The sequence below is a fragment of the Stigmatopora argus genome, chromosome 19, assembly GCF_051989625.1.
Source record: "Stigmatopora argus isolate UIUO_Sarg chromosome 19, RoL_Sarg_1.0, whole genome shotgun sequence".
NCBI classification, from domain to species: Eukaryota; Metazoa; Chordata; class Actinopteri; order Syngnathiformes; family Syngnathidae; genus Stigmatopora; species Stigmatopora argus.
This window is the reverse complement of record NC_135405.1, coordinates 7,925,725-7,953,595: the sequence shown is the minus strand read 5'-3', so window position 1 is coordinate 7,953,595 and position 27,871 is coordinate 7,925,725. Positions and strand designations below refer to the sequence as shown.

Below are 27,871 nucleotides of genomic sequence, written 5' to 3'. Positions count from 1 at the left end.
TCAGTTTTCACAACTATCTACATTGCAAACGTTGCCATCCTGTAGGCTGGAGGCATCTGTGTCTGCACCAATGCTGCTCACACTGTTCTTGAAAGCGATGTTCCCAAGAAACGGATACACCTTATCAGTGAACAAGTCCCTGATGTTGTAATACGGAAGTTCGGGATCCTGTCTTTCGGGTTTCGAAATGCCCTGACTCTCCAAGGCTTGGTTCCTCTGGTAGTACTTGGAGAACTTATTGAAAATGATGGTAACGGGCAGCGCCACCACTAAAAGTCCACAGATTATACACAGCGTGGCGACTATCTTCCCAGCCAGAGTCACAGGGCAGGTGTCCCCGAAGCCTACGGTAGTCATGGTGATCGTGGCCCACCACCAACAGGCAGGGATGGTGCCCAAGTCGGTGTCTTCCTCCTCTTTCTCCGCAAAGTAGATCAAGGCGGAGAAGATGGAGATCCCCACGGAGAGGAAGAGTAGAAGGAGGCCCACCTCGTTATAGCTGTGACGAACAGTGGCGCCGAGCGCTCGCAGCCCGACGGAGTGGCGGGCCAGTTTGAGGATTCTGAGGACCCTCATCAGACGAAGAACTTGCACCACCTTCCCTACGTTTTGGATGTCCTCGTTCTCCTCGACGCCCGATTTGTCGGCTTTTTCCAGAGCCAAGGTGGCGTAGAATGGAAGTATAGAGGCTACGTCGATGATGTTCAAGGGGTTTCCCAGGAACTTCCTGCAAGAGGGGGCCACGATCAGGCGGATGATGAACTCGGCGGAGAAGCACACAATGCAGATGACCTCCAGGATGGCGAGAACGGGGTCCTCGATGGGCTTATCATTGTCATCCACTTGCTGAAAGTCGGGCATGCTGTGGACGCACATGGCGATGATTGAGGTCAATACAACGCTGAGGGACGCCAAGGCGATAATTTTCGATGCTCGGGAGTGACCCGGATCTTCCAGCCTGAGCCACACGTAGCTCCGGAACTCGGCGCACCACGCGCCCTCAAACTTGGCTAAGTCCTGATCTAGCGCCGACAGTTCTGCCATGGACGAATCGAAGCTCGGCTGCTGGCCGTCCTCGCTCCTGGCGTCCCAGTCCCGGTGGTGGAGGTACTCCTTCTTCTCGTGGTACCAGTTACTGCAGCAGTCTGCCAGGTGGAACTCGTGGACGCCCCAGTACTCAATCTCTTGTCCGAAGGAAAACACACACACGTCTTCCATCATGTGCAGGCGACCCGTCTGGTAGAAGTTGAGCACGCAGAGGAACACCCGGGGATTCCGATCGAAGTAATACTCTCTGTCGGCGGCGCTGTAGTCGTCACACAGCTCCAGGATGGCCGCCTCGTTCTGGCAGTGCATCAGGTGGGCGAGACGGGTGTGAGGGAACTGCCGCAGCATGTCTCCGTCCACCTCGAAGCGAATTCCTCCCACGTTGAGGAGAACCTGGTCCTCATCGTAGCCACGCTTATGGAGGACTTGCCCATAGCCCATGGTCCTGGGGAAGAGAAATCAAACCTGCAAACACATGGGAAAGGCCAAAGGTAGTAGGAAAGCGACTGGAGGAATTTTCCCTTATCAGAAATAACAAAATAATTCACCTTCACATTCCTACAGTCAACAAGTTAAACTGAAACTGAACTTTTCTTTTTATCTGCTTTCAATATTGGATGGTTTTCATATCAAACCAGGAGAAAAAACACTTTCCATGCATATTTTCATTTTAAAAAACACGTTTTCTGACTCTGTCACACTAGTTATTGCATTGTATTAACTTTTAATCTGGGAAAAAATCCACCTACCACAATTCTGATGCTCACTTTCCATCAAATCAAACTTTGCGGTCACATTCTCAACCCGAGGCTCGGCGGACGGAGATGATCGCGGCTTCATGAGGGGAAGCCAGGAGGAGAGATGGAAGTGGGACACAACGCTTCTTCTCTCCCTTTTACAGTGTGCAGGGAGGGGCCAGGGTGGAGGGAGGGAGAGAGGAAGCATCTTGCTGACTGGGAGCACCCAGTGGGGGATGATGTCACGGTCCATGTGACCTCATCTTAAAGACCTTTCCAATATATCACATAATAAACATAAAGTCGTCATTTTAGGTTTTTATAGGGGGCATATTTAAAATGGCCCTTTTAATGGATTGTATTAAAACACTTTTTTTTTAAACTGGAGTTCCTGCCTACCCATCATGTGTGGATGAGTGAGTCGTTTTTCATTTAATAATTTGCATGATAACTAAGCCTGATCTGATGTCTGCCATTTTTTTTATTGATAAGAATATTTTGATGATGAATTCATAATGCAATTGAAATTATTTGGGTTCCAATTTGTGTTTGGTTCATAAATTAAGATAAACTAACTCATTGAAGGAGGTTGATTCCCCTCATTGAAAATGAATTGAACGTCTAGCGCTGTCAATGGCAAGAAAAGATAAACATTTACAGCCAGTTTAAATGAATTGGATGTCTATCGTTACCAATGGCAGGGATTAAATTAAGAGTTGTGTACAAATCTATATAGTAATGCATTTTTAAATTGAATATGGGTAGGTAAAATGTACCCATTGTTCTTTAAAGTTAATACTATTAACCTCTTTCTACACCTGCTAATGATAAATGTTAATAAATGTTAATCTGTTCCTCAAAACAAAGACTTTTAATAAGCGTTTCAAAAGGTGACAGTGGGATTAAACTCAAATTAGCATTTTTGAGGAACACTTAATCCCAAATATTGTGCCTAATAAACAAGTGACCATGAACTACATGACACCCATAATACAAATGATACATTGCCACTGGAAAATAGATAAAAACACAAGCAAAGCACCAGGTCATCAATTTCGAATGTTTGTTGAGGACCGGGACATTTATGTGCATTTTAACAGCCTCGAATGAAGACCGCAAATGTGGCAGATAATTTTAGCCAAGGCTGCCTCCACACAGCAAAGTGGAATCCTTGCCAGGTGTCCTGCTTTGACACACATTAATTCTCACATTATGTGAGGGGTCAATCTCCGCAAGTGTCAATCCGGCCTTGATGAGAGGCAAGTGACGTCAGAAGGCTTTTTGTTATGATGTACTGATTTGACCTAACGTGCAAGTTTTTTTTTCCCTATCTGGAGTTTATTAAAATACTTTAGTCGCAAACTAAGTATATGGCATGACCTTGGTCAGGGAGTTGATGGTGTCCACTTGTCCTCATTATGGTCAAGGTGAGTTAAAGCCAATCTCAGTTGTAAACTCAGCACAAAGAATAAATATGACAAAAGGTAAATATTTAACGGCGAAATTAAAATCCTTGGAGAGTAAAAATGAATATAAAAACAGTGCTAGATAGAGCAGTAGTATTTTTCCAATGAATAGTTTATTGTTTTTTTTATAAGTTATTTAAACCCTTTTAAGGAAAATGGTCACTAATGTGGATATGCAAAATATATTATTATATTAACTCATTTAATGCCAGCCTAAATTGGAGAGAATATGTTGTTGTTTTTAGTAAAAGAGGGAAATTGATCTATAAAACAAACCAATACAAATAAATAAATAAAAATGCCAGAGTAAAATGCATGAATGCAAGTTTTATTTTTTAGTAATTTGAAAGAGAAGAATTTAAGTACATATTTTGATTAGATTTATTTATATGTATTATGTGGACAATACTACAATAGGATATGAAATTATAGCCCAAAAATATTGTCCTGCAGGGTGCAATTGGCCCGGGGGCCACAAGTTTCAGACCCCTGTCCTATGTGAATGTATTAAAAAAAACATTTTTTGCTTGAAAGAGTTAATAGGATAAATTAACATGCGCCATACAAAATGAAGCAAATTACTTAATTTGTCCAAAAATTAATTTTGAAGATCATTAAATGTGTTTTTCTACAATCTGTATGCAATCAACAAGACAAGTAAATTTCTTTATGAGCAAAGTGACACTCAAGACATTAATAAACACCTTAAAAACACATATTGCATACATATTCAACCTACTTAAAACATTTATCTTGGACTTTTTGTTAAATATTTTATGAAAAACCTTGAAAAAAATCGTTTCAATTGATATGGCAATCGTATTGGGAAATGCCCAAGTCATCATTCTTACCTGTTGTACCTTTTGGTCTTAAAGGGCGGGCCGAAGAAGTCAGTAGACCAATCAGGCTCCGGGTTTTCCTAAGTCCATCAGGCCCTGATGCGATCCACCTGTGTGTGATTGTTTTTTTTTTTTGCAGGAGCTACTTCCTCCTTCTGTCTAAAGGCTGGGCAGCCCACACGAGTATCCTTATAATCTGCAGGAGCAGTACACAACTGCTCACCTGTTCTGCCAGTTTGTGCCATGGCTCCTGCGTTCGGACTCGGGTTTGTAGAGTTCCTAGTTTATTTCTTGTTTGGTTTTGCCATCACTAAAAGTGATTGTCTTTTTCAGGTGGCTTTTTCTTCTTTGTTTACTTGGAGATGTTAAGGGCCAAAATACACCCCCGCCGTGTAAGGTTTAATCCTATGACTTTTTTGTTTTGCGTATACCCACTTTCATATATTATAAAAAGAAAATGTATTATGTATATCCTAGATATTAAAGCAGAATGCCTTGGAAATATCCTGCGAGTGGACGTCCATCCACCCCCTGGGCAATTTCTAGAAGTATCTGCTGTTGTTGGTAAGTTCTTTATCAACGCTTGTTTTTTTGGTATCTTAGAAATGCTGTCAAGTGAATTGTCTTTTTTTTTTTTCTCCAAATACATTTGTCTGAATGAAATTGGTGAGAACACTGCTTTTGTTTTAGGTAACTCTGCAGTTAAGCTGACACAAAGTTTAGCAAAACGATGTGGATTCAGTATGACGCACCAACAAGGAACCATCATGATCTACGCCTCCCTTCGCAACTGTTTTGTTCGCAATATCGTACGTGAAATGCAATTCTCCGGCCAACCTTCATCGGTGTGATCATTGTAATTTAACTCTGTTTTCCAGCGGGCTGATCGCACCACCGTCTTAAATCTGAGGCTCTATTCTAAATCGATGGCTCAAGACAATGTGTACCAAGTGGTTGAATCCTGCCACCATAACGCACGGGTGTCCAAGGAAATTATCTGTGACCGCAACTACATGGAGGCAAGTGAACGTGTCACAGCTTTCTAAGGGGGTTGAGTGTAATCTGCACGTGACCATCAAGGATGACTTATTAGGTCACTTCATAGGGCAATGTAAAGATGAATGCTCGCTCTCACCATGACCTTATTTCCAGGTGTCCGTGAAAACGCTACATGATTATGCCCTGCCACGCCACAATGATGCTGAGGTCAGGCCATCCCACAGACATGTAAACCTCTTGCTGACTGGTTGTTAAAACATCTTGATTGTTCACTTTTCTAGAAGCTGATCAACTCTGGATTCACAATCTCATCACTGGTGTTCTTCACACCCGAGGAGGAAAAGATGACGCTGCAGGAGGCCCACAGAGCTGGCTACGGGGTTGCCAATACTGACTCGAGGGTGGTTCTACGAACTGGCAAGTCTGCGTCTGAGACGTACATACAACATGTGAGTTGAACCAGTTTGGCCTATTGAGGTCCTTATTTTATTATTTTTGGGGAGGAGGTGGCTTTTTGTGGATAAAATCTCTTATGAACTTGGCCAAATGCACTTAAAAAAATGACAGTTTTTTAAAATTATTTCTCATTCATCATACTAAATATGGCTTATTTCTATCAGGCAGGGTAATGTGACTAAGGCTTCATGCAATTCCAATCTCACATCTATTGGCATTGACTTAATGATTTTGGTTGGAAACTTTATTTGACCAATCATGTCTTTAGCCAGTCGTGAAATTTAAAACCTACTTTTCCTGATAACATTCCTCATTTTAAAATATGTAGTAAACCAATTGAATCAACTTATTGTTTTCTTTTACATCTACAGGTAGCAGGAGTTCCCATGACTGTACTGCAAGCTGCTGCCATCTTTGAACACCAGTGGTTCAGAGGTCAGGTTCATTTGGCAGCTGCTTGTCCACAACTGGAAGGTAATAAAATGGATTTAATTGCAACAAAGTAAAACATTTGCTTTCTGTCATATCCAAAGTTTTGGGGAAATTATCAAAAGTACTAGTAATATCTCCAAGCAAAGCCTTTGAGAAACTACATAGTTCACGTCATTTCCTGTTCCCTGTGTTCTAGGAAGCGTTTATTTCAAACAGAACACGATCAGCTGGTTCCTGCCCACACGTATCGACCCGCTCATTTCCTCTGGTCAGTTCAGACTTCTAGAGGTGCACATGGGAGTGGATGGAAAGAGGTTGGACAGCACCAAGATGGCAGCACAACATTTTAACATGACAGTGGATGACATGTACATCGTGCTCCATATTCCCATCGGCGCACCCAGTGGCTTTTTCATGGTCTGACATCAAATTACTATTTTTTATTTATATTTTCCCCATTGCAAGTAACTGTTAATCTTCCACCAGAGTCAAGTTCAGGATAATGACTACTTGGTAAGTTACATAATTGAGCCCATGCTGGAATTGGTGTGGATTGAAGATTCCACCAATGAAGACACGAGCTACAAAGTACTTTTTCCCATCATGACACCACCTGAACGTCAACCCTTTAAAGTGATTGACAGTGAGTCACGTTATTCTTAAACGATCTCTTAAAAAGGATGCACTTTGATTTGAATTTTCTTTTCAATCAGACACTGTTCCAGAAGAGAAACTGTTCAAAATATCTGTCGGACCTTTTGCACCTGACGTGGTTTTACTCAACATTACATTGGTTGACGGGCTCATGTCGGTACATGAAAGTAATAAACGAGGCTTCAATGTGCAGGAACATTACTCTCAGAGTAGTGGCTTAAAATACATCTCACTCCAAGTTCCCTTCATGGACCAGGCTGTCCAGCAGATGGTCAGACATTTTTCTCATATTATAACATTTGCATGATGTACTATAAATTTAGTTATGGACTTTTGTGCCCCCCCAGAAAAAAACATTGTTTACACTCTACTCCCTGGAAATAATGTTCGGCCTGGCGGTCCAGCCCAAGTTTATCCCTTTTTCTCGCACTACTAAACTGGAAGCTAAATTGGCTGACATAGGTAAGGAGTGGTATGAAAAAACAATTTTATTACAGTAGGCCCCGGTTTCTAACAATTGCCTTTTGAATTTAATAACTCGGGTATATTTAACCAATAGAAACAATTTTTTTTTGACAGCTGAATGAATACTATTTTGACAAATCTGCATCTAATATATTTGCTGTTTCTAATGGAAAAACAGTTCTCTAAAAACAAAAAAAAAATCATATACTCATTTGTTTGAATCTTGAAACTTGTTTGAATCTGCAGGATTAGTTCCATTTGAACACTCTGAGGTTCAACCTTTAGCTACTGGTGGCTGTGACTCCAGGAACTTTTACATTCTTGTGCAATATGGAACACAAGGCTCCAACTTCCAAACTCGTGTGGGAAAGCGTCTTTTGTCCGAGGCTCTGGCTAAGGAGTACATGTTCAGCAGTAACAAAACCCACTTCAGTATAGTGGTGCCATTTTCATCCCCTGACACAGTCTATGAGGTATGTACTGTACTTTTTTTAAAAAAATCAATGTACTTAATATGAACATTTGAAGACTTGCAGTTACAAAACCCTGTCATAACCAGTTTTCCCCACATTTTATAAACTTTCCTTTGCACTAAATTTATAAGCAAATTTGTTTTAAATTTTCCCAAGGCCATCGAAGGATCATCTATCCGAAGCAGACTTGACATTGCATTGATAAATCAAGAAACCCAGCGTAATCTAAATGACTTCACTCTGACTTGTCTCTTTCACACAAAACTCACAGGTTTGTTTTGAATGCTTGAACTTACAAAATAGGAATTTAGAAGAATTTGAGGGTTTAGAACCACTTTATTGAAATTGGTTAAGTCACTTGTAAACACTTTGACTCTGGTGTTATTTCAGAATGTTTTGCTAATGGAACTATGACTGCTCTAGCGGTCAAATTGGAGTCAGTCCCCAGTCTGAAACCCAGTCAGCTCACTCTCCTCGACCCCAAATGTGGTCCGGTTTACAGCAATGACCGCTATGCCTATTTTGTCTTCTCTGGCAATACCTGCGGGACCACCAGGAAGGTAAAAAATCTACTGAAATCTACTTCAAAACTCTGGACTGACTCCTTTCTGATCTCCTCCTGGCCTTAGTTTGTATCTAATGCAATGCTGTACGGAAATGAAATCGCCGTACCTCAAGCTCTTCAAGGACAAAAAAATGCCTCCGATGATGAACCAGACTTTGAGTAAGTTGACAGATTTAACTCTGAATTCGTCACTTAAACCCCCATGCACATAAAGATGACTTAATAGAACCTTCACTGCAACCTTTCATAGTGCACGAAACATTATAGCTTGCCAAAGTGGCCATTAAAAAAATTACAACACCAAGTAATAAAACAAATGTGTTCCATACACAAGTCACTGTAGACATAAAAAGCTGACAATTGATTTTCTTTTTTGTTACTCTTTTAGTTTAAAGGTTTCATGTCACTATGTTGTCAACACGAGTCGCTCCGTGACCTTCCACACCAGATCCCGCAGGAATGATCGTTATACTGAAAATGGGAAAGGACAACTGCAAGTGGTCCTGAGGCTCGCAATGGGTATGAGACCACATCGTATAACAAAAACGTACTAACGGTGTCAAAAATGAGATTATGCGGAGTATTTATGGGAGGATGACCAAACCTACAGTGCATTTGGCAAGCTACAGCCACAATTCACAGTGGTCTTGTCTTAATGTTACTCAGGTCACCTTAAACTTTTGTGTATACAAGACATTTAACTGGAATAACACTGAGTGGAGATCCACCAAGGTCAAACAGTCTTGAGCAGATACACCTGACTTGTTGCCATGACATGTCATTGTGCCATTCTAAATTTATATTCATGTAGTTATCATCATTGATTTATACTAGAGTACAATATATGGCTGTTTGCCCTAATGTTCAATATTTTAAATGGTGTCTAAACAAGTGAAAGCAATCTAAAAATATCTTGTTTCCTTAACCACTCTGTTTATAGATGATTCCTACACTTCATTTTATGGTGCCGGCGACTACCCCGTCTCAAAGTATCTGCAGCAGCCCCTATTTTTTGAGGTAGCGCTTATGAAATCAAACAACCCCAAAGTGTCATTGCAGCTAGAAAACTGTTGGGCCACAATTGACAAGAAGAGGACATCCAAGCCCAGATGGAATCTAATCATAAATGGGTATATATAAAACTGTTCTGCTTGTTTTATTAATGTAATTGTTGCACTGTTTAAAGACTTCCTTTTTTGATTTAGTTGTGCAAATTCAGTGGCTCCAAACCAGGTGATCTTTCATTCTGTGTTGGAAGATGACAGAGTAGCCTATCCATCCCATGTTAAACGGTTTGAAGTCCAGATGTTTGCTATTGCACAAGACCAGGACAACTTGAATAAAAAGGTATTTTCTTTTACTTAGACTTCAGAATTCCTAACAATAAGGTCTTTCTCATCTTTGTCATTGCAGCTCTATGTTCACTGCGATGTAGAAATCTGTGACCACCAGGGGCATCTCAGTGAAGCATGTAAGAAAAGGTGGTGCAACAATCAAGATGATGGGGTTAAAGGTGAGTAAGATTTTCTTAATATTTATTAAATGTTATTTGACCTAACTTTTCTCTCTCCCTTGTCATAGTTCAAAAGAGAGCCACTTCAGATGTTCAAGACTTTATCAAAGTCTCTTCTGGATGCATTCATCTAAACTAAAAAAAAAATAAACTTTTTAAACATGGCATTGTTTGTGTGCTAACATTTCTGTGAATACTGAACTCTTGATGCAAAAACAAAATTTTCATAATGCTATTGCTGCTTTGAACTACATGTTTGGGTACAAAAGAAAATAGTTTCTAGAGTAATACCAGAGTGCTCAATGGCTTCCATCAAACATGGCACACTTGGCCAATCATTCTCAAATTATTTTATGACTAAACTTCTTCCTACTGTGACAGTGAAATTTCCCAAATATGGGATGAATAAAGTCCTCTAATCTATTTTCAAGAACATTAGTCCTTTAAATCAGGGATTTTCCACTTCCATATAAGGACTTGTTTTAATCAAAATTGGAAATGATTTTGAGGTCTGTTTGAAGTTGACCTAATGTAATTCAAAACACTGAAAAGTCTAACTTGTTTTTTCCAAAATGTTTGACCAAATTTCACCAATTAGACATTGATTAATGGGGAATCTGAGCCCCAATGACTACAACTATATAATTTTGCAATCTCTAAGAATAACAAGTTATTCTACTAGAACATGGGTGTTTACACTTTAATTGCTCCAAAATCTACTTTTTAATGAGCCAACTTCCTGTGATCTACTTTGTTGTTAGGGTTAGAATTCAAGTGTTGGCAAAGTGGTTCTGGAGGGCTATTTTGAGTGCACCTTATTCAATGGGAGTTAGGCTGAAAAGAGAAGCACCTGACTTCAGTCCACTGATTGCCTTTCTAACATTTGTGCAAAGATAACATGTGACTTACTGCAGGGGTGTTCAAACTTTTGCTCCAAGGTCTACTTTTCAAAAAGTTGGTCTTCCACAATATCTTTTTTATAGGCCAATGACAAAGCTCAGCAATTATGTAATGATATACTTTGCATTAGACTCTATCAACATTTATGGAAGCTTTAATGACTCACGCTAAAGCTTATTGTAGACATGCCAAATTAATAAGAGCCTCGGTAAGGAAATCGACAGAGGGGAGGGATCAAATGTTATTGTTGTTGGATCTACTAATAGCATCTGGGCGATCTACATAATGGGCACCCCTGAAGTAGACAGTGGGAAAGGACCAGGATACCACATAATGTTCTGAATAACCACTCATGTTGGTAATATATGCCCCTGGTATTTATGAATATTGAGATTTGATTACTTTAAAAAAAAAATTGTCTGTGAAAAGTGTCTCACTCACCTAGATCTCAGTGGGCCCAAGATATGTTGTTTAAGACCCCTGCATTAAACTGAATTCAACCTACTCATCTTTGATTCATAGCCATGGTAGATACTATACAAGGGTCGTGGGCGCTGCTGCAGCAAATCCCAGCTGAATGGGGGCACTAGGCAGGGGACACCCTGAATTGGACGAGATGGACAACCATTCATGCTTGCACTCATACCTAGGGGCAATTTAGTGTTCAAACAGCCTACCATGCATGTTTTTGGAATGTGGGAGGAAACCAGAATACCCAGAGAAAGCCCATGCAAGCCCAAGGAGAACATGACCTGTCCAAAACCAGTCAAGATGCTCACTTCTCTGATTTGCCTTCATAATTGATGTTACCCCTAATAGTGACTCTACACCAGAATTAAGCTAAGACACAAATTGCACTTTGAGTTCCATCAACACAAAATGTACATTTTAGACAAAACTGCCTGTTTTCATTTCACCTTTTTGGTCTTTCAGATTAGAGAACTTCATTCATCCCATATTCAGGAAATGTCATTGTCACAGTAGCAAGAAGGTGAGAATGCAGACAGGTCAAGACATTTTAGACAAGTTAAATACATAAATACAAATATAAAAATAAGCAGTTTTTGAAGCAGGCTAAGAGGATTTTTTTAAATGTAGAGCAATCTAAAAGTTGAACTTGGAAATCAGTAAACAAACATTTAAGGATGTTGTCACAAGAACATTCTGAAAAATAATAACATTGATATTTTGCGAATGCACCAAGCAGCTGAATTTAAACAGCCAGCTCAGATGACACAACTGAAGAAAAATCTAAAGAGCTAGGATTGTGATGAGAAATATATGATCAGTCGCACGGAACATGTATTAAAAAATTTTTGGGGGACATTCAGGCACATTGAGGAATTTTCCTGATAAATGGATATGACCAGTGACATGTTTGTTGCTTTTAGGAATTGTAATAATTTTTTTGGGTGGTGTGGTCATGCACCAAAGTGCTTCAAACCAAATTTGACAGTTAATTTCAAAGATACCCAAGTACCATAAATTAAGCTACACTTTTTTTACTGAAAGATTACAGCACCAAGGTGCAGTCAATGTCATGATCAATTTCTACCCTGAGGCAGTAACTGGTCAGGACATTTTAAACAATTAATCTATACTTTAAAAAAATAAGCAACTGAAGAGAAAGACATTGCAAAAAGATATTCATTTAAGAATCTTTATTCAGAGTTCAAGAGATGAATTGGTCCAGATGAAATGTGCCTTTGCTGGGTTGAGTCAGTGCTTCTTTGTGCTGAAATAAAAAAACATTGTAAATTTTATGTTTCATAGGCTCAGTAGTAATTAGACTCACCTCTTTTGAATCCTTTGTTGCCATGAAAGACAGTAATTCCATGACTGCGGCGTGGACATTGACCTTTGCACAAATCTTCTGAGTCACCATTAGTGTCACACACCACAGCATTACAGTGGACATAGATCTAAAATACAAGAATCAGTTTAGATACAGTTGCACTCAGGAGTTAATTGAACAATATACCTCATTCTTCAGAATCTCATCATCCTTTGTGAAGGTGAACATCTTAATGGAGAAGCGTTTGAAGTGAGATGGGATGTCAACTCTGGCATCAGAGGAAACCGGGTGGAAGAGTGTGACATAGCCGTCGTCTTTGTTTTCACAGCTGGTAAGGGGAGATTGAATTAAACTGTGGTAAGCGAGGGGGGGAAAAAATAAACCAATGCACTTACGTGTTAATGATAATGTCCCAACTTGGCAGAGTATTTCTATCTTCATTGGCAGTAGCCCAGCAACTTTCCAAAATGAGTTCCAGGGAAGGATCATGAGATCGAGTCAGCTCCACTTCAAAGTACAGAGGTTCTCGGAGATGTTTCACGACTGGGTAATCTTCAACTTGGTAGAAGTAGTAATAGGAGGAATCTGGAAAAGTTAAAAATATTAGCCAATGTTTGGTTGTTTTTTTTTTTTAAATAATGTATTCGTACCATGAGCTAGCCTCATTTGCACATCAAGTTGACCCAATCCAATTTCAGCTGAGGGGTAAGTGGTGCGGGATTTGTAGCCAAATGCAAGAGCCTGGGTGTCATTAACTTTGTAGTAGCAGGAGATGGTTTGCCTGCAAGAGTAAAGATTCCACCTGAGGTTTAGAAGGCGGGGCAAAAAAAAAAAAAAAAAAAAAAAAAAAGTTCCCAGGTAATCAGAATAAAGGCTTGCCTATATTCAGGATCAGTAGGTGATGTATAGGAACTAGCTTTGTTGTTATAATACAGGCCGATCTCATTTTGGTACAGTATGTGGTTTTCAAGGAACTGGAGAAAAAAAAAAAAAAGCAAAAATGTTATTTGCATTCTAATTTCCCAGGGTGTTCAACTGAACTTACTGTTCTAGTGGTTCCACAGGAATCAACATTGAAAGAGAAATAAGCAAATCTGTCATCACTGAAGGCTGGTTTACAAGATTTATCCTTGAGGGTTAGCCATTTGGGGATGAGGTTGGGAACAGACTCCACCTTGACAGCCAATGCATTCATGCTTCCATTTGGGTGGCAGACTGAGGACAAGGAGATGATTTAAGTGCTTGATAACTTATTACAATTGTTAGTTCTTACCAGTGGTCATTAAGGGGAAGTTGCAGGCCAGGTAAAGATCAGCAAGCAGCCAATTGTTGTTTGGCTCCCAAAGCATCATGTCAAGTCTTGCTCTGATTGAGTCAGATGATATGTGCTGTAACAAAATAAAAACTGGTTATAAAATTGTTCCAAGTAGGTTAGTGTTTGGTTCGGGAGGTATACAATACCTCAAAGACTGTTTGTTTGACAGCAAAGGGAATAACAAGAGTTAGGTGGGTAGCATTTTCTTGAATTTTGAATGCTTGTGCAAGCTCAGGAGTAAGTGGCTGATAACCAATCAGAGTCTGGAAGTGTTTGCCCTGGCTTCCAAATTGAATTTGGATGTAAAATTGAGTCTGATCGCAAGTGCCTTGGATGGTGGGAAGAACTGGGGAGTGACAAGAAGTGTTAAATTCATGTTGCAAGTGTGATTTTCACCATCTTACTTACCAACATCTTGGAGAGATGTCATCAACTCAACTGGGTGAGCAAAAGGAGATGCTTCAGGATGGACCAAGAAACCAAAGACCAGTGTGAGGGTGTAGGAGGTAACCAGGGGCTCAGGATTCTGCCAAATAATATGAAGGTTATCACAATGATGGGGAAAGCAGCAGTTGATGTACTTACATTTTTGAAAACTTCCACAGCAGAAAAGGGAACAGTCAGAGAGAAGGTCTTTGTGTCACCAGGATGTCTGTGCTCCTGTACCATGAAGCCCCTGGCTTCACATTCTTCCAAAATAATTGTGCCAGTGGAGAATGTGATGTTCTTCAGCTCAACATCATTAAGAAAGGTGCCCACATGGATGTTGAATATCCTCTCCTCAGCATTTGTATCTGGATAAGAGGTAACAATTAACATGGCTATGATCCCTAATATTTTTTTACACATTCTAGGTATTTAAGGTTTGGGGCAGAAACTGAGACTTACAGTCAACAGTTTGGGGTTGTCTGGGCATAAGAGGTGTGGTGATGGGAAACAGAATTTTGTATCTGGTATCTTCTTGGGTTCTTTCACATCGCCATAGGACTTCAAGCATAGGTTCTACAGTGTAGGTCATGTGGTACTGGTAATCTGGGGCATGGCTCTGTAATTATATATAGTCATTTTTAAATTAATCATGTAGCTGGACATGAATGATACAAGAGGTGGGGTACACCGAACCTTGTTGTAGCCATCAGTGGAACCAACAGGGATCTCTAAAACGATGTGAAAGTCTGTTGCTGACAGAGTGTAACCACGTGTGGCCATTTGCCGGCGATCCAAGCGCTGACCATTGATGCCCATGTACATTTCTAGAATTTTGACTGTTCCATCCAGAAGCGGAGTGACACGACGAGGAACATGCCAAGAGATCATTTCTTCGGTGAAAAGGACACCACCTATATGAGGACAATATATATAATAAGCCAAATGACGGAATTCATGTGATTAAATTAACTCACCTGTAGGGCAAGCAGCCATCATGTTCATTACAGTCAAACCTTCAGGTGCCTTATGGTAGATGGCAACTTTGAGAACCTCCATTGGGACCCCAGCCACCTAAATCAGCATTGACAGTTATACTCTAGTTGAAGGCATGGGGAGGGGGTGAATAAATCATTTTTGACATTGCTTACATCCTCAGAATAGGTTTTTGCTGTATTGTAAGGGCTTCTCAAAACCATACGGTTAACAGTGGTCATTGCTTCACATCCTGCACGTTCAGCCTCACTCTTCATCAAAACGACTGCTTCTGGTGTGTAAAAGGTCATCTTCCAGATGCCAAACTCAGCACTGGGGACCTGGAAAGAAAGTTATTTTTAGTTTTAAAATTAAAAAAAGTAAGTCATTCCATTTGTTTCATATCCACTTACACTGGGGACAACATTCTTGGAGTACTCTTCAGCATTTTCTGGACGTGGTGGGGGCATAAAGTTTGATACCTAAAATTTCAAAGTCATTAATTTGCAGTTCTTGTATAACACTTGCTGACCCATAAAAGCCACGTACTTCCATGTAGTTTCTGTCACAAAGAATCTCTCTGAAAGCCCAGCGGTTGTAGCTGCATGTCTTAATTACATTATGGGTGACCAGATCAGATGGCTTGGTGCTGTACATTCGCAGTCTCAGGCCAACAGTGAAGGTTGAGTCATCCTGGACCCCCCCCCCCCAAATAAGAGTTAGTAGACCTTTTTTTTTTTCAAAGTAGGAATATTAACTAGAAAGAGGCATTCATACACAAGTGCTGCAGAGTTAAGACCAAGCCAATTTTAGTTAAAATAAATGATTGGCTCATAATTTAAAGAAATTACCCTAGCCCACTCCCACCAAAACTACACCAGGATTAGGGAAAACGGCCTACTTTAAAACTAAAGAATTTAGTCAAGGTAATTATATCTACCAAGAGGCACCATCAGTGCATTTTCTGCCACATTCTAGGAAAAGAAAAGCCTTAAAAACATACTTTGTTGTCCACATGGCAGCCCATCAGGGAGGTGTAGATTCTGGTGTTACCCCAGGGATCAGATTCCATGCTGTAGCCACACTGAGCAGCCAAGGCAGGTGTTAACACAATGTGTTGGGTGCCATCTACGGGGCAGAGGGAAATGCCATTTTTTCCCTCATTGCAAAATGCCAAGGCATTGAAGCAGCCAATTTGAGATTTAACACTACTTACTGATGGCCTCCACTTCTAGTTGGTTCCCTATAGCCAGGGCTTTATCCAGCGAAAGTCTCATTAGGTTACCGACACAGTCAGTCTTCAAGCCATCTGCAATTGAGAACACAGGGATTATTAAAACAAGAAACAAAACAAAAAAAAGAGAACTGATATGCATAAGGCAATAACATACTTGGCTGTGAACTCATCTTAGTATTTGGCTTTGCTTGACTGAGGGCTATCGCCACAGCCAGCAGGCTCCATATCAGTCTTCGAGGAAAAAAAATAAAATGTAGACAAGAAACCACTATATTGGTGCCAGCAATTAGGAAAAAGTTATACTTACAAATTCCCAGCATTCACCATATTGCAGTCAGTGTGAGTACAGCCACACTAAACACAACCGTCACAGGAACTGGGGCAGGAATTGGCACTAGAAGACCAGGATGCCCCAACCAACTCTGAACTGAAGAAGGGGCTGGCTGACTGCTTTCCAGAAGGCTCACCACATGTTTTATACCGTTCAGGTGTATGATGCACAGGTGCTCTGCATCAATAATTGGGTCATTAACACACACACACAAACACACACACATACATACACACACACACACACACACACACACGTGTGAAAACGCGCACTCGTTCACACTTCAGGAATCAAATGAATTTATTTCAAAAAATGATACCAATACTTAATCAAATTCAAATGCTACTGCTCTTGCATTATACACATTTGAGATACAAGTTGAAATAACTATCGTGTTTATAATTGATATCTTCTGCAATAATTTGATGCAGTAAGCAAAACAATCCAAAAATGCAGAGAACTCAACATTTAAAGTGGGTATTTAACAATGAATGTGTTTTTTAAAGCCCTGTTGTACATCAGAAAGGGTGCATTTTTGTTGTGCATCAATGGGTAACTCATAACAATAAAAAAACTGAATAAAACTAAATTAAAAAATGTAAAAAAAACATATATACACTGGTGATAGCCTCCATTAACACCTGATTTTGGTGTGTGAATTTCATAGTATTTAACTTATTGCCTGCCATTGGCAACGATAGAAGTCCAATTCATTTAAACTGGGAGGACTGGCTTTGAATTGTTATTTTTTATTGTCACTGATGAAGTGGTTCCTCCGCCCCAGCCAGTCAAAATGGATTGGACGTTTTGCCCCGTCAATGGCAGCCTATGATTGACCCAAATGATGAGTATTCTTTCCTGCACCATCAGGTGGCTTGGAAAATGCATTTACTTTTTAAAAATTCTTTGGTTCCTATTCCACCCGACTGCCTTTGACCCAGTTATCTAATTAATTTACTATTATAAATAAGAATAACTTGTAAATAATTCAATGCATATGCTTTCCTTAAATTGAAAGGGAAGCACATGCAGATATCCAAATTGATTGAGAATTGTTTGGGGAATACAATTTTATTTTATTTTCACATTCACTTACAAATCACAATACATTATAACACAAACACATCAAAAACATCTGGATTAAGCGATGCATTATGTGTAGTTCTACAATTTGTTGATATAATCTAATACAAATGAAGACTGTGTAACCTTCATTGAGGTTGAATGAGGTAATTGTACATTTATATACATAAAGCGTAAAGGATGGAAGCAAATGTTGGCAGAAGTCAATATGCTCTGTTTGTTTTGTCCCGTTGGTCCAGCAGTGTCCGGCGAAGGCCAACTTTGGCATCCTCAAAGGCTTGGTTGAGCTTTAAAGCTTGTTGGAAGTCCTTAACAGCATCTTCAAAAAACCCTGTAAGACATTCACAACAGTAGATGTAGTGGTTTTCAAACAAGGCGATACATTTATTGATTTAGAAAGCATTTAGAAAGAAAATAAACATTCCCAAACCCATAAGGCTTATAGGTTTAAACTATTTAAACAGCACCATCTAGTGTCCTCAAGAAGACACCACGGAACACGGAAGTAATCGCCATCTATACTAGTAGGCGACTGTTCTTACCCAATCTGTAATGTATTAGTCCTCTGTTGTAGAAAGCTACTTCAAATTTTTCGTCAATTTTAATCGCCATGGTGTAATCCTCAATCGCTTCGTCAAAATCCACCCGAAAATATTTAATTTGTCCACGGTTGTTGTAAGCAGTTGCCAAATGATTGGCTTGGTGTTCCCTGTGAAAACAAGATGACACCGTTTTAATCTAATTTTCTCAATTAACTTTGTAATCCAGACTATTTAGACAACAAGAAACAACCTGGAATTGGAACAGGACGAAATGAAGTGGGTATAATGTTCTTCTGCCTTTTGAAAATTCAGTTTTTTAAACTCAATGTTGGCATTTTGAAATATTTGAATACACTCGTCCGCCATTGTGGCGGAAGTGACGGCTTTGTTTACTCTTTTTTTAAACTAACTTTATTGACACCAGACAGAAAAGTCAGTTACTATTAATAATACCACTTGAAGCACAAACATTAATTAAACAGATCAAGTTGAACACGAGATAAATGCTTTATTACAGAAGCATCTTCATGGTTGTATTATATGATACAGTATTTACAAGGATCAAGATGTTATTTGTTTATTGGCAAATTGTAATGTCAAAACACAAATTATGAGCTGTGTTTATAACTCTATGGATGATGGATACCATTTTGTCTTCATTTCCAGCATCAATTTTCGAATTTTATTTTTTTAAATTTTGTTTATAATGACCCATTACGTTCAAACTGACCATATGTTGGACTGAAGCACATACTATAGTATATGTACTTGGAAAACATGAAAATATCCTTGTGAATTTCAATGCAACTCAGGAATTGACACTTCCAGGCAATGCCTTAAATGTCTCTTTATGATGTGGTATGCAGTTTACAAACAGAGAGACTTGACACAAAACGTTCAAGTTCATGGGCACCCATGGCAACCATCCATCACATAAAAGTCAATCTGTCTGTCATTTAGCCTTTTAATGACATTCCTGTACTTTCTCCTTCTTTTTATGTCGATGCTTCAGAATTTAATTAAATATTAACATTGTTTTCTAAAAGAAAGAAAACATTTACTTCACATGTTTTAGTCAAAATCCGCTTTTTGCACATAGAAACACTTTTTAGAAACTCCCACCCCCAAAGAGAGCAAAGGGAATTTTCTCAAAGGTACATAAGAGAGAAGTGAGTGTCAGGAAGGCAAACAAACGATTCCTAGAAATCGATTTACTGGAAACCAGTTCCCAAGAATTTTTTTTGTGTGTGAACGAGACAAATTTATGCTACTCACAGTTTTAGCCTATAACAAATGAATAATACAATTTCTTCCCAATATGAACATCTATAGTCCAACAAGTTTCAAGTCAACTAGTGTCATTGAACAACTGTATGTTATTTCAATGCAGCTTTTATACTGAAAATCGTTTTACTTTTAGAAACAAATCAAAGATGATGGTTGAATGAAGAAGATGCGAGTAGAAAAAAGTAACCACATTGCCATTGATAGAAACTTAAAGGTTGAAAAGACATTTTTTAAAATCTTTTTTTAAGGATTCAAGTATTCCGGAATTTGTCGCAGGGAATCTTTACGTATCTTTTCTACTTCACAGCGATGTGGCAGTCACATTCGTCTTCTTCCACCCACTGACACACCACCGCAGGCTTACCTTCCATGTGTGTGGTAACCATGAAAGCTGGAGAGAGATGGCAAACAAATATGAAGCAGCTGTCTAGTAAAAGTGGAGACATGCGTAGACTAGAGGTAAATGTTGACTTGCAAGGGTGCACACAGAAGACGCTCTGTGTCCCACTCACTACTCGGCAAAATAGCCAACTCGTCCCAGGGGTAACTTTTGGCCCTTGAGGGTGGAGACATGGTGGTAAAATCATATGGTGATGACAACATTCCTTCTTATCAAAATGAGTGTATCATCACTTATTGGGATTGATGATGGCGTGCTACAGAAAATAAAAACATTCCAGAATCTATGGCACATTGCATTGGAAAAACAATAGTAAATGTGGTATTTCAAATTTGAGACTTCATTAACCTTATACATTAAGATTAGGTCCACTTGTTTTGGATTGGATTGGATTGGATTGGATTGGATTGGATTGGATTGGATAACTTTGCTTAAACTTTGACTTTGTGCAACCTGTGATTATTTTAATAACATAGTATCTGAATTATAGTATCTGTCTCCAGCTTATTATTATTGGCACTAACTTTTGAGTCTTCGCTGTCATTTGTGAACTGATCGTTTTGAAACATGATAGCAACTGGATGTAACATGGACAAGTATCTATTGATCCCCCAATTTTCTATTTTTCTGTATTGGGGTGGATTAATTAATTGCAGATTTATCGGTGACTATTTTCACTGCAGGTTATGCAGTAGAAGGCGTTTCACTATCCATGACAAGTTTCCCAAAACAAGATAATTCAGGGGAAGGCTTGCTACTTTAAGTACTGATGATAGTTTTGTGAAACTTGTTCAACAAAAGAAAGAGAATGCCTAAAGATGCACTGCAACCGTATGCCAACATAATTCAATTTAGAAGAAGCTTCAGACAGTACAGACAGTTTTTAAAAAATATGTGCTTAGACTTGTAGCCTTTGAAAAACAGAATACAACAAAATAAAAGAGACTGCTAAGAAATCAATTGCTTTTATTGAGTATAAATCAACTGGAAGTTCCACCATCACTATTGTACATTTTTGTGCTGATGTGGCTTTAAGTTAGTTGGCACCTAGTGTATGATCAACACTGTTGTTGTGAGAGAAGGACAACACCGAATTATACAAACACAGAATTTTATTTTCCTTGTGTCATAGTGGCGAAAAACATCTGAAATGGGGACAAACATTTCTATCAGTGCCAGAATAATTTTAGCCAATTACAAGAATCCCAGATTGCTCATCCTTCCTAGTGAACTCATTAATGCCCATTATCACACGCACCAGTGCTCAAGTCTAACAGTGTTTATTTACATTGCAATGTAATAACAATGTGCAATATCTTAGAATGTGCAATATTTTAGAATTTACCCTGCCTGGACGTGACTTTTTATATTTTTATATTACTTATTTATGTTTTTACTTGGAAAACGCACTTTGTGGAGTAGCACCACCAATTTCGTTATTCGCAGCTGTGTATAATGACAATACAGGCTTTTGATTGATTGATTACGCGGGAATAACTAATTTTAAGAAATGGCTGTGCTCACAAGCTGTTTCATTATTTTGTTATTATACGTCACTCATACCAGGTGTTGTCTGTTCCTTCAAATTGCAATTTTGCCTTGAAATATCAGCTTAGTGTCATTTGCATTGCATTGTTTAAAAGAGAAATATATACATTTTTTTATTAAGAAAAAAGAAACTGTGAATAACAACTTGTCATTTGATCATCTTTAATATCTTAAAAAAATACAGTTTAAGCATAAAAGTTAATACAGTTAGAATGCAAAAATTTAACCACAGTGAACTATATTGTTCATGAACGTTTACTCAAAAATAGAACCCATAATATATACACAGTAAGCACAGGTGTGCAATTGAGGTCACAAAATGTATCGCTGATCTTTCTGTATTTCTGTAGAGATGCATGGAGGACACAGTTGTTTAAATGAGCAGACATCACTGTGGATGTGATTAGTGGCTCCCCTGTCCATGACTTCTCGTATACTGCATGCATGACATCGATCCAGCAGCTATGCATTGCAGCAGTCCATGTCTCCGACACCCACTGGCAGCCTGTGCAAATAAAGCAAATAAATGGAAAGCGTCACGCTGTGTGGTCCCAGACATGGTGTTTTACAGCCCGCCTACGTCATCCCAGTGTCAAACACTCACCCCTTTGTCAAGTGTCACACGTGCCGAAGTGCCTCCTCCAAGCGCTTAATTCTCCCTGAAATATCAGCTAGTGGCCTCAGAGTCAAGGAAAGTATGTTAACTGGAATAAAAAACTGTTCTATTACTTTGAGGTTAACATTTCACTGTAAGTGTGATTCAGATCCAAAAACAATCCCCTAATTTAGTCACTAATTTTCCTTTTTTTTTCTTCAAAAAGAGAATCTATTCATCAATGCCCCTCTTTTTTTGATTAATTCTAGATACATTTTAAAAACAAATAGAAAAATCCTAATCTAAGTGTAAAAAAATGCACCAATGCAATATTAATGGCTCAATTAAGTGAATATTTCTCTGGATGCCAATGATAAGGAGTACAGTTTTCTAGTACAGTATACTACGTCCTTTTTACGGTACTCAGATGTTTGGTCGCCGGACGTTTGGTCGCCGGACGTTTGACAACATGACAGAGTTTACTGTTGAAACCTGCTCTCAAAATTATATTCATGAGAGAGAGAGAGTTTAATATCTAAATATCTACTGTTGAAACCAGCTCTCAAAATTATATTCACCCGGGCGACCAAACGTCCGGCAACCACACGTACGCTTTTTACATCAGAAAGGATATGTTTGGCAGTCATCTTCTGCATGGCGGCCTGCGTCTGCTTCTGAAAAGCCAGTCTGACTTCACACTTGCAAGGATCCTCTGCCACCACTGGCTTCACTACTACATCACAGTGAAACACCATGTCACGACAACAGTTTAAAGTTAATTGCAGTTATTTCACTCTATGAATAAAAAAAAACATACATGTCCGGGAACATGTTTTCTCGTCCGCATTCAAGATATAACCAGTGCGGCACTTGCAATAAAAGGAACCATTGCTGTTGATGCAAATGTGCTCGCAGTCATTTCCAAGAGCGCAGGGGTCCAAACCTGAAGGTAATAAGCATTCAATTGCGAGCATACAAAGAAGACAGCATGTATTAGTATGTACTTAAAATACTGAGTAAACTACATCACCAACATTTAAGAAAAAGTTATGAAAGTTCATTGCGTAGTACAACAGTTTTTTCAATGGGAAAATAGAATTAAACAGAAGTGCTTACAACAGTACCTCTCGTTCAAACAATTGCACCACAATTGCAGAAAATGATTGGAAATATCTGACTCAGTGAAGATAAATGATTTAGAAAATGGGTGGGCCAGAAAGTTAATGAATAGGATTTGTCTGTGAAGCCTTTTTTTGATGATTTGATGGTATAATTTAATTTAACTTGGTTTATAAGGAACTATACCAACCTTGTAAGTTTAGCACAGACTCCCTTTTGAATACTATTTTTTTCTTTTTTTATTAAAGGCATTGTGAGATCAAGTGTTTTGAAAAAAAGAGGTGCTGCCTTCACAATATTAAAAAAAATACCTTAAATATAATGTCAGTTGTCAATCTTTAGCCAAAACACAAAGTTTAAGGCTGATTTGACCCTTAAACTTCTTTTTGTATTGATTGTGCGGTTGTAGTAATCAGGTTCTAGTGCCAACATCTGCAGTCCATATAGGGGTTGTGAATTTCTTTTTAAATTTCTTATGCTTTTGAAAAGATCCGAAGCGTGCAACTCCCCTATTAGACTGTAGGTGCCTCCTGCCATGCAACCAGAAACCAGGGTTAATGATGCAAGAAAATCTTGCAGGGTCATCTTTGTCCTACCGCACAAGTTTTCCCGAAACTTGGAGGTGAGCTTCTCAATAACACCATAGGTCTCCACGTAATAGACGTGGTCCTCCAGAGGCAAGCTGGCCATCAGCTTCAGAGACGCCATGTCTGCGCGGTCCACCCCGACGGCGTAGATCTCGATGCCCCGAGAGCGAGCTGTGGCGGAGACTTCCTCCACGTGGTCCTGAGGCCTGCCATCCGTCACGATGATGGCCACTTTAGCAATGTTCCGAGACTGAGGCCGTGCTCCGGATTCCTCGGTGAAGGCTTCCTCCACCGCCGTCTTGATGGCCAGGCCCGTCATGGTGCCGGAAGCCAGGGGCTCGATGCGAGAGATGGCCTTCTTCATGTCCAGCTTGTTGAAGTGTTCTTTAAGCAGGAACTCGATCTTGACTGTGCTGGCGTAGTTGACCACGGCTACTCTGGTGGCATCCGGGCCCACCGCCAACGTGTCCACCATGAGTGCCAGGAAAACCTTGGCCTTCTCAAAATCGCTGGGGCGAATGCTACGTGAGCTGTCGATAATGAAGACCAGGTCCAAGAGGCGGCTCCTGCACTGAGATTCTGGTAGCTCTGGTGATCAACATGACAGCAATAAGGCTCTCTTGGCATTAGACAGCCATTTTTAGCTCAGACAGTAGAATTGTTGGTGGAACAATGGAAACAGAATTAATTTTTTTAGCTTTGTGGCACATTTTCAAAAGGCAAGAGAAACATGCATTTGTTGGTTTAACATTGGTTGTATCCTTTTATCCTAAATGAAAAAGGATATCAGATAAGAAACAAAAAAAAACCAATGATACCGTAGCAAAATATGGATTTGGAGTCCTCCAACTTACTTATACATACAATATTTGGACATCTAATACAATTCAGTTATTAAAGACCATGTGTGTAAACTTGTAACAACATTTTACTGAATATTCAACAAAATTATAAAAGCTTCTCAGCATCTTTGCTTCCATTTTCCATGTATTGATATGACAAGGGATGCATAACTTTCTCAACAAAAGTCATTTGTTGTCTATTTTTATTACTTTTTTTGTGACCAGGCTTTAAATTATATGAAGGAAAATGTGAGCAAAAAAGTCATTTATAGTTTTGTTGCAAGTCCATGCAAGTTTAAAATATCAATTTATTCAATGGGGTCAGATGGTGATGTTTTTTCTTGGTATACTTGTATATTTTCCAAAGAAATAACATGTCATCATGCATATACTTTACCTGTACATGTCTTGTTTAAGGAGTAACGTTCCTCTGACTTCCGGTTTCTACCTTTTATGGCGACCAGTTACGATTGAGTCGAGCAACACGTGATGAAAAATGTGTCTGTTGAATTTGCCATTATTATTTTCCACTTATCTCCAGCGAAGTGCCGACTAGATTCCTCCAATTAGTAGTTATAATTTGTATTAAAGAGCCTAACTTAATATAATGCAGTTAAGAGTGCCTATGGAATAAAAAATCAAATTAACAGATGAACCACTTTATCTTTTTCAAGTTGTCACGTTTCAAAAAAAGAAGTAAAAACATGACTTCACTGGCCCACACTGACATAATTACAGTATGTACATATTACTGATTCAATATAATTACTAAACTGAAACGATTAAAAGGAATACGCTTTCATAATTAACCAAACCTGACTGGTAATAGTCTACCTGTCTTCACCGGATTGATGGTGGTGGTGGAGCCGCTTTGGGTACTGACCGACACTGGAGTGGTGGTCTCCACTGATGCCAAAGTGGTGGTCACTGGTGGCGTGGTGGTTGTTGTTGTTGTTGGTGGTGGCAGAGTCGGTGCCATAGTTGGCATCGTGGTTAGTCGCGGGGTGGGGGGGACTGTCGGAAGGTACGCCACAGGTGGAGTCGCCACTGTGGGGGCGGATTTTGTCGGACACGGGCCTTTTGAGTGGTAAGCGGCTTTGGGTTTATGGGGGTGGAGCACCACAGGTGGGGGAATGCCTTTGTAAATATGGGGCACCTGTGGTACCCGTTGCCCTTTAAATGTATGCTGATAAGGCCACATAGGGACCGAGGGTCTGTGGTAAGTCACTGGAGGAGATAGAGGAAAAGGTCGGTGCACTACCGGTGGAGGAATCCTTGGTGGCTGGTAGTGGTAGTGATACCCTCCTCTATATGTGTAGTCACTTCTGTGAACTACAGGGCCACCAAAGAGGAGATCATTAGTAGGTCAAAAGAGGGATTGTGTAAGGGCACGTGGTCTACACCAGGGGTCTATAAAACGGTCCTCAATGGCCACTGTGTGACTGATTCAGCTCAGAGAGTTTAACCAATGAGGTTTCTGCTGAAATAAGCAGCTGATGACACTTTTAAGACAACAGATTGGTGAGAAAGTGTCGCCATGTGTGCTTGGAATGGAATCTGGCACCCACTGTGGCCCTGTTTGGAAGTGTTTGGAGACCCCTGGTCTACACAAAAGCCACATTTCTACTGAATGGTACAGTTCAGGTCAGTTTGTCAAAGTTCAATTTGTATTCATAAAGTATCTTTATTTTAATTAGGGGTAGAAAACAGTGAGAAATGCATATTGTTCCCCATTTAACCAAAGTGGGTTGTTTAAAATTTGCATGAATTAAAAAAAATCCATTGAATTTTGTGACTTTTAAGGGGAGTCCAGTAAAAAATTGTAGCAAATTGAACTGAACTGTACATTGTGGTGTAAATGGAGCTTTGCTCACTTTCAGTTACATTTACAGTACAGTGCAAAAATATTACTCCACCATAAGCTTTGTATTTTTAATGAGAATTTCACAAATATACAGAGCTTACTTTGCTAATGGTGATGTAAGATTTTTGCTGACAAACGGAAAAAAAGTCAAGGATGATTCATAGTTTTGTTTTAATGTGTTTGTGTGCTAGCAGAGTTACTTGATCGTAATCAAACTTTGCTTTGAGGACCCTTAAATTATAGACCAATAAAAAGGAAAACACAATTTGGTAGAGTGCTATCACACAAAGAACCAAAAATATGAGGTAACAACTATTTTCTTTTAAGGACAAATATGTTGAATTAGTGAAAGTAGAACTGTACGTAGTTAGGTTGTTTGCAACAAGTCAATACGTTACATTGCTTGTCAAACACCAAACTGTCACATAAAAATACTTAAGCAATGTTGTCCAAATTTTCAAAATGAATGACACTTTTCATTGGACTGTGACAAAAAAATGGATTTTCATGCTGTATATATTTTCCATACACTGATATGATAATATTATAGTGATAAACATTATTTTTAAATGTGTCAGATTAATTTCTCAATTATCATTAACCTAAAAATCTTGGCATAAATCAGTCATATTCTTCAAAATGGCAAAATATAACCACCTTTTGCCCATGAATAATTATTATTATCAATTTATTAAAATGAAGACTGTATTATTTCCTCTATTTAGACAATGATAACAGAATCTGGGTCAATTTACTTTAAAGGAGGCTTTAACATACTTGCTGGGTTGAGGGTCCTTGCGGATGTTCGTCCATTGATTCTGCTCTGTCCGTAGCTCTGCGGGTTGAGCTGGTAGGTGGCCAACACGTTGCCTAGCATTAAGGGGGTTCCGCACACCAGACACCACAGCCAGTACTTGGTCCTCACCATCATTCTCCTCCTGTTTCACGACAGATGATCTCCTCTCCTCTCTGCGTCCCGAAGCTCCTCATATGAGGATACTCAAGGCCAACACGTCACAAATGTTGTGGTTGGGGGGCTGGGTCCCATAACCTCGTGGCCTTTGTGGGGGTGGGCACGTACGGTAGTCGAGCCAAGTTCCTAAAAGAGCTGATAATTCTGGGAAAGAGGGTCATGCAAACTTTTTACAATTGTCAAATACTTGCATGTACACTTACACACTTGTGCAAAAACCTTAGTAGTACCCCACTATCACGAATAGAGAAAACCCCATAGAGGTCACAGTAGTTCTATTAGCAGAGGGAAACTTTTATGATTATTTAAAATTAAACGAAATGTATTTAAAATATAATCACTGTGGTAGTTGTATGGGGTTAGACTTCAAAGCTGGGTAAAAAAAAGAGGCAAGTGAAGAATCATA

The 27,871-nt window shown here is 39.4% G+C and overlaps 4 protein-coding genes and 1 long non-coding RNA gene across 6 annotated transcripts; 2 read left to right on the top strand and 3 right to left on the bottom strand.

Moving 5' to 3' along the window:
• On the bottom strand, positions 1–1,488 carry kcns3b (potassium voltage-gated channel, delayed-rectifier, subfamily S, member 3b). The gene has a single exon (XM_077587458.1). The coding sequence runs from the start codon at positions 1,486–1,488 to the stop codon at positions 1–3; it is 1,488 nt and encodes a 495-aa protein (XP_077443584.1).
• A 2,726-nt stretch (positions 1,489–4,214) lies between these two features.
• On the top strand, positions 4,215–9,813 carry LOC144064950 (uncharacterized). The gene is made up of 21 exons (XM_077587865.1): positions 4,215–4,355; positions 4,423–4,481; positions 4,567–4,653; positions 4,780–4,898; positions 4,968–5,108; positions 5,242–5,295; positions 5,370–5,537; positions 5,916–6,018; positions 6,173–6,393; positions 6,463–6,619; positions 6,690–6,901; positions 6,978–7,092; positions 7,342–7,568; positions 7,725–7,839; positions 7,959–8,128; positions 8,198–8,292; positions 8,522–8,652; positions 9,074–9,263; positions 9,339–9,480; positions 9,547–9,646; positions 9,715–9,813. The coding sequence occupies exons 1-21, from the start codon at positions 4,333–4,335 to the stop codon at positions 9,783–9,785; spliced, it is 2,700 nt and encodes an 899-aa protein (XP_077443991.1). The 5' UTR covers positions 4,215–4,332; the 3' UTR covers positions 9,786–9,813.
• Positions 9,814–12,192: 2,379 nt separating this feature from the next.
• Positions 12,193–16,757, bottom strand: zpax1 (zona pellucida protein AX 1). Of its 2 annotated transcripts, none has more exons than XM_077587798.1 (21): positions 16,602–16,757; positions 16,449–16,525; positions 16,274–16,366; positions 16,061–16,185; positions 15,607–15,750; positions 15,471–15,539; positions 15,234–15,398; positions 15,060–15,156; positions 14,779–14,996; positions 14,545–14,701; positions 14,242–14,450; positions 14,065–14,182; positions 13,803–14,002; positions 13,615–13,729; positions 13,387–13,556; positions 13,215–13,315; positions 12,992–13,116; positions 12,737–12,926; positions 12,528–12,669; positions 12,342–12,468; positions 12,193–12,281 (listed from the first exon to the last, which is right to left on the bottom strand). In XM_077587798.1, the coding sequence occupies exons 1-21, from the start codon at positions 16,619–16,621 to the stop codon at positions 12,208–12,210; spliced, it is 2,736 nt and encodes a 911-aa protein (XP_077443924.1). In that variant the 5' UTR covers positions 16,622–16,757; the 3' UTR covers positions 12,193–12,207. The 2 variants fall into 2 exon arrangements, with proteins under 2 accessions (XP_077443924.1, XP_077443925.1); XM_077587799.1 differs by having other exon boundaries at positions 15,099–15,156.
• A 1,055-nt stretch (positions 16,758–17,812) lies between these two features.
• Positions 17,813–18,618, bottom strand: ttc32 (tetratricopeptide repeat domain 32). Its single transcript, XM_077587445.1, has 3 exons — positions 18,501–18,618; positions 18,251–18,417; positions 17,813–18,039 (listed from the first exon to the last, which is right to left on the bottom strand). The coding sequence occupies exons 1-3, from the start codon at positions 18,614–18,616 to the stop codon at positions 17,912–17,914; spliced, it is 411 nt and encodes a 136-aa protein (XP_077443571.1). The 5' UTR covers positions 18,617–18,618; the 3' UTR covers positions 17,813–17,911.
• Positions 18,205–22,027, top strand: LOC144064717 (uncharacterized). The gene is made up of 3 exons (XR_013296871.1): positions 18,205–18,526; positions 19,845–19,996; positions 21,836–22,027. It is a non-coding gene; the product is annotated as an uncharacterized LOC144064717 (long non-coding RNA).
• Positions 22,028–27,871: the final 5,844 nt, after the last annotated feature.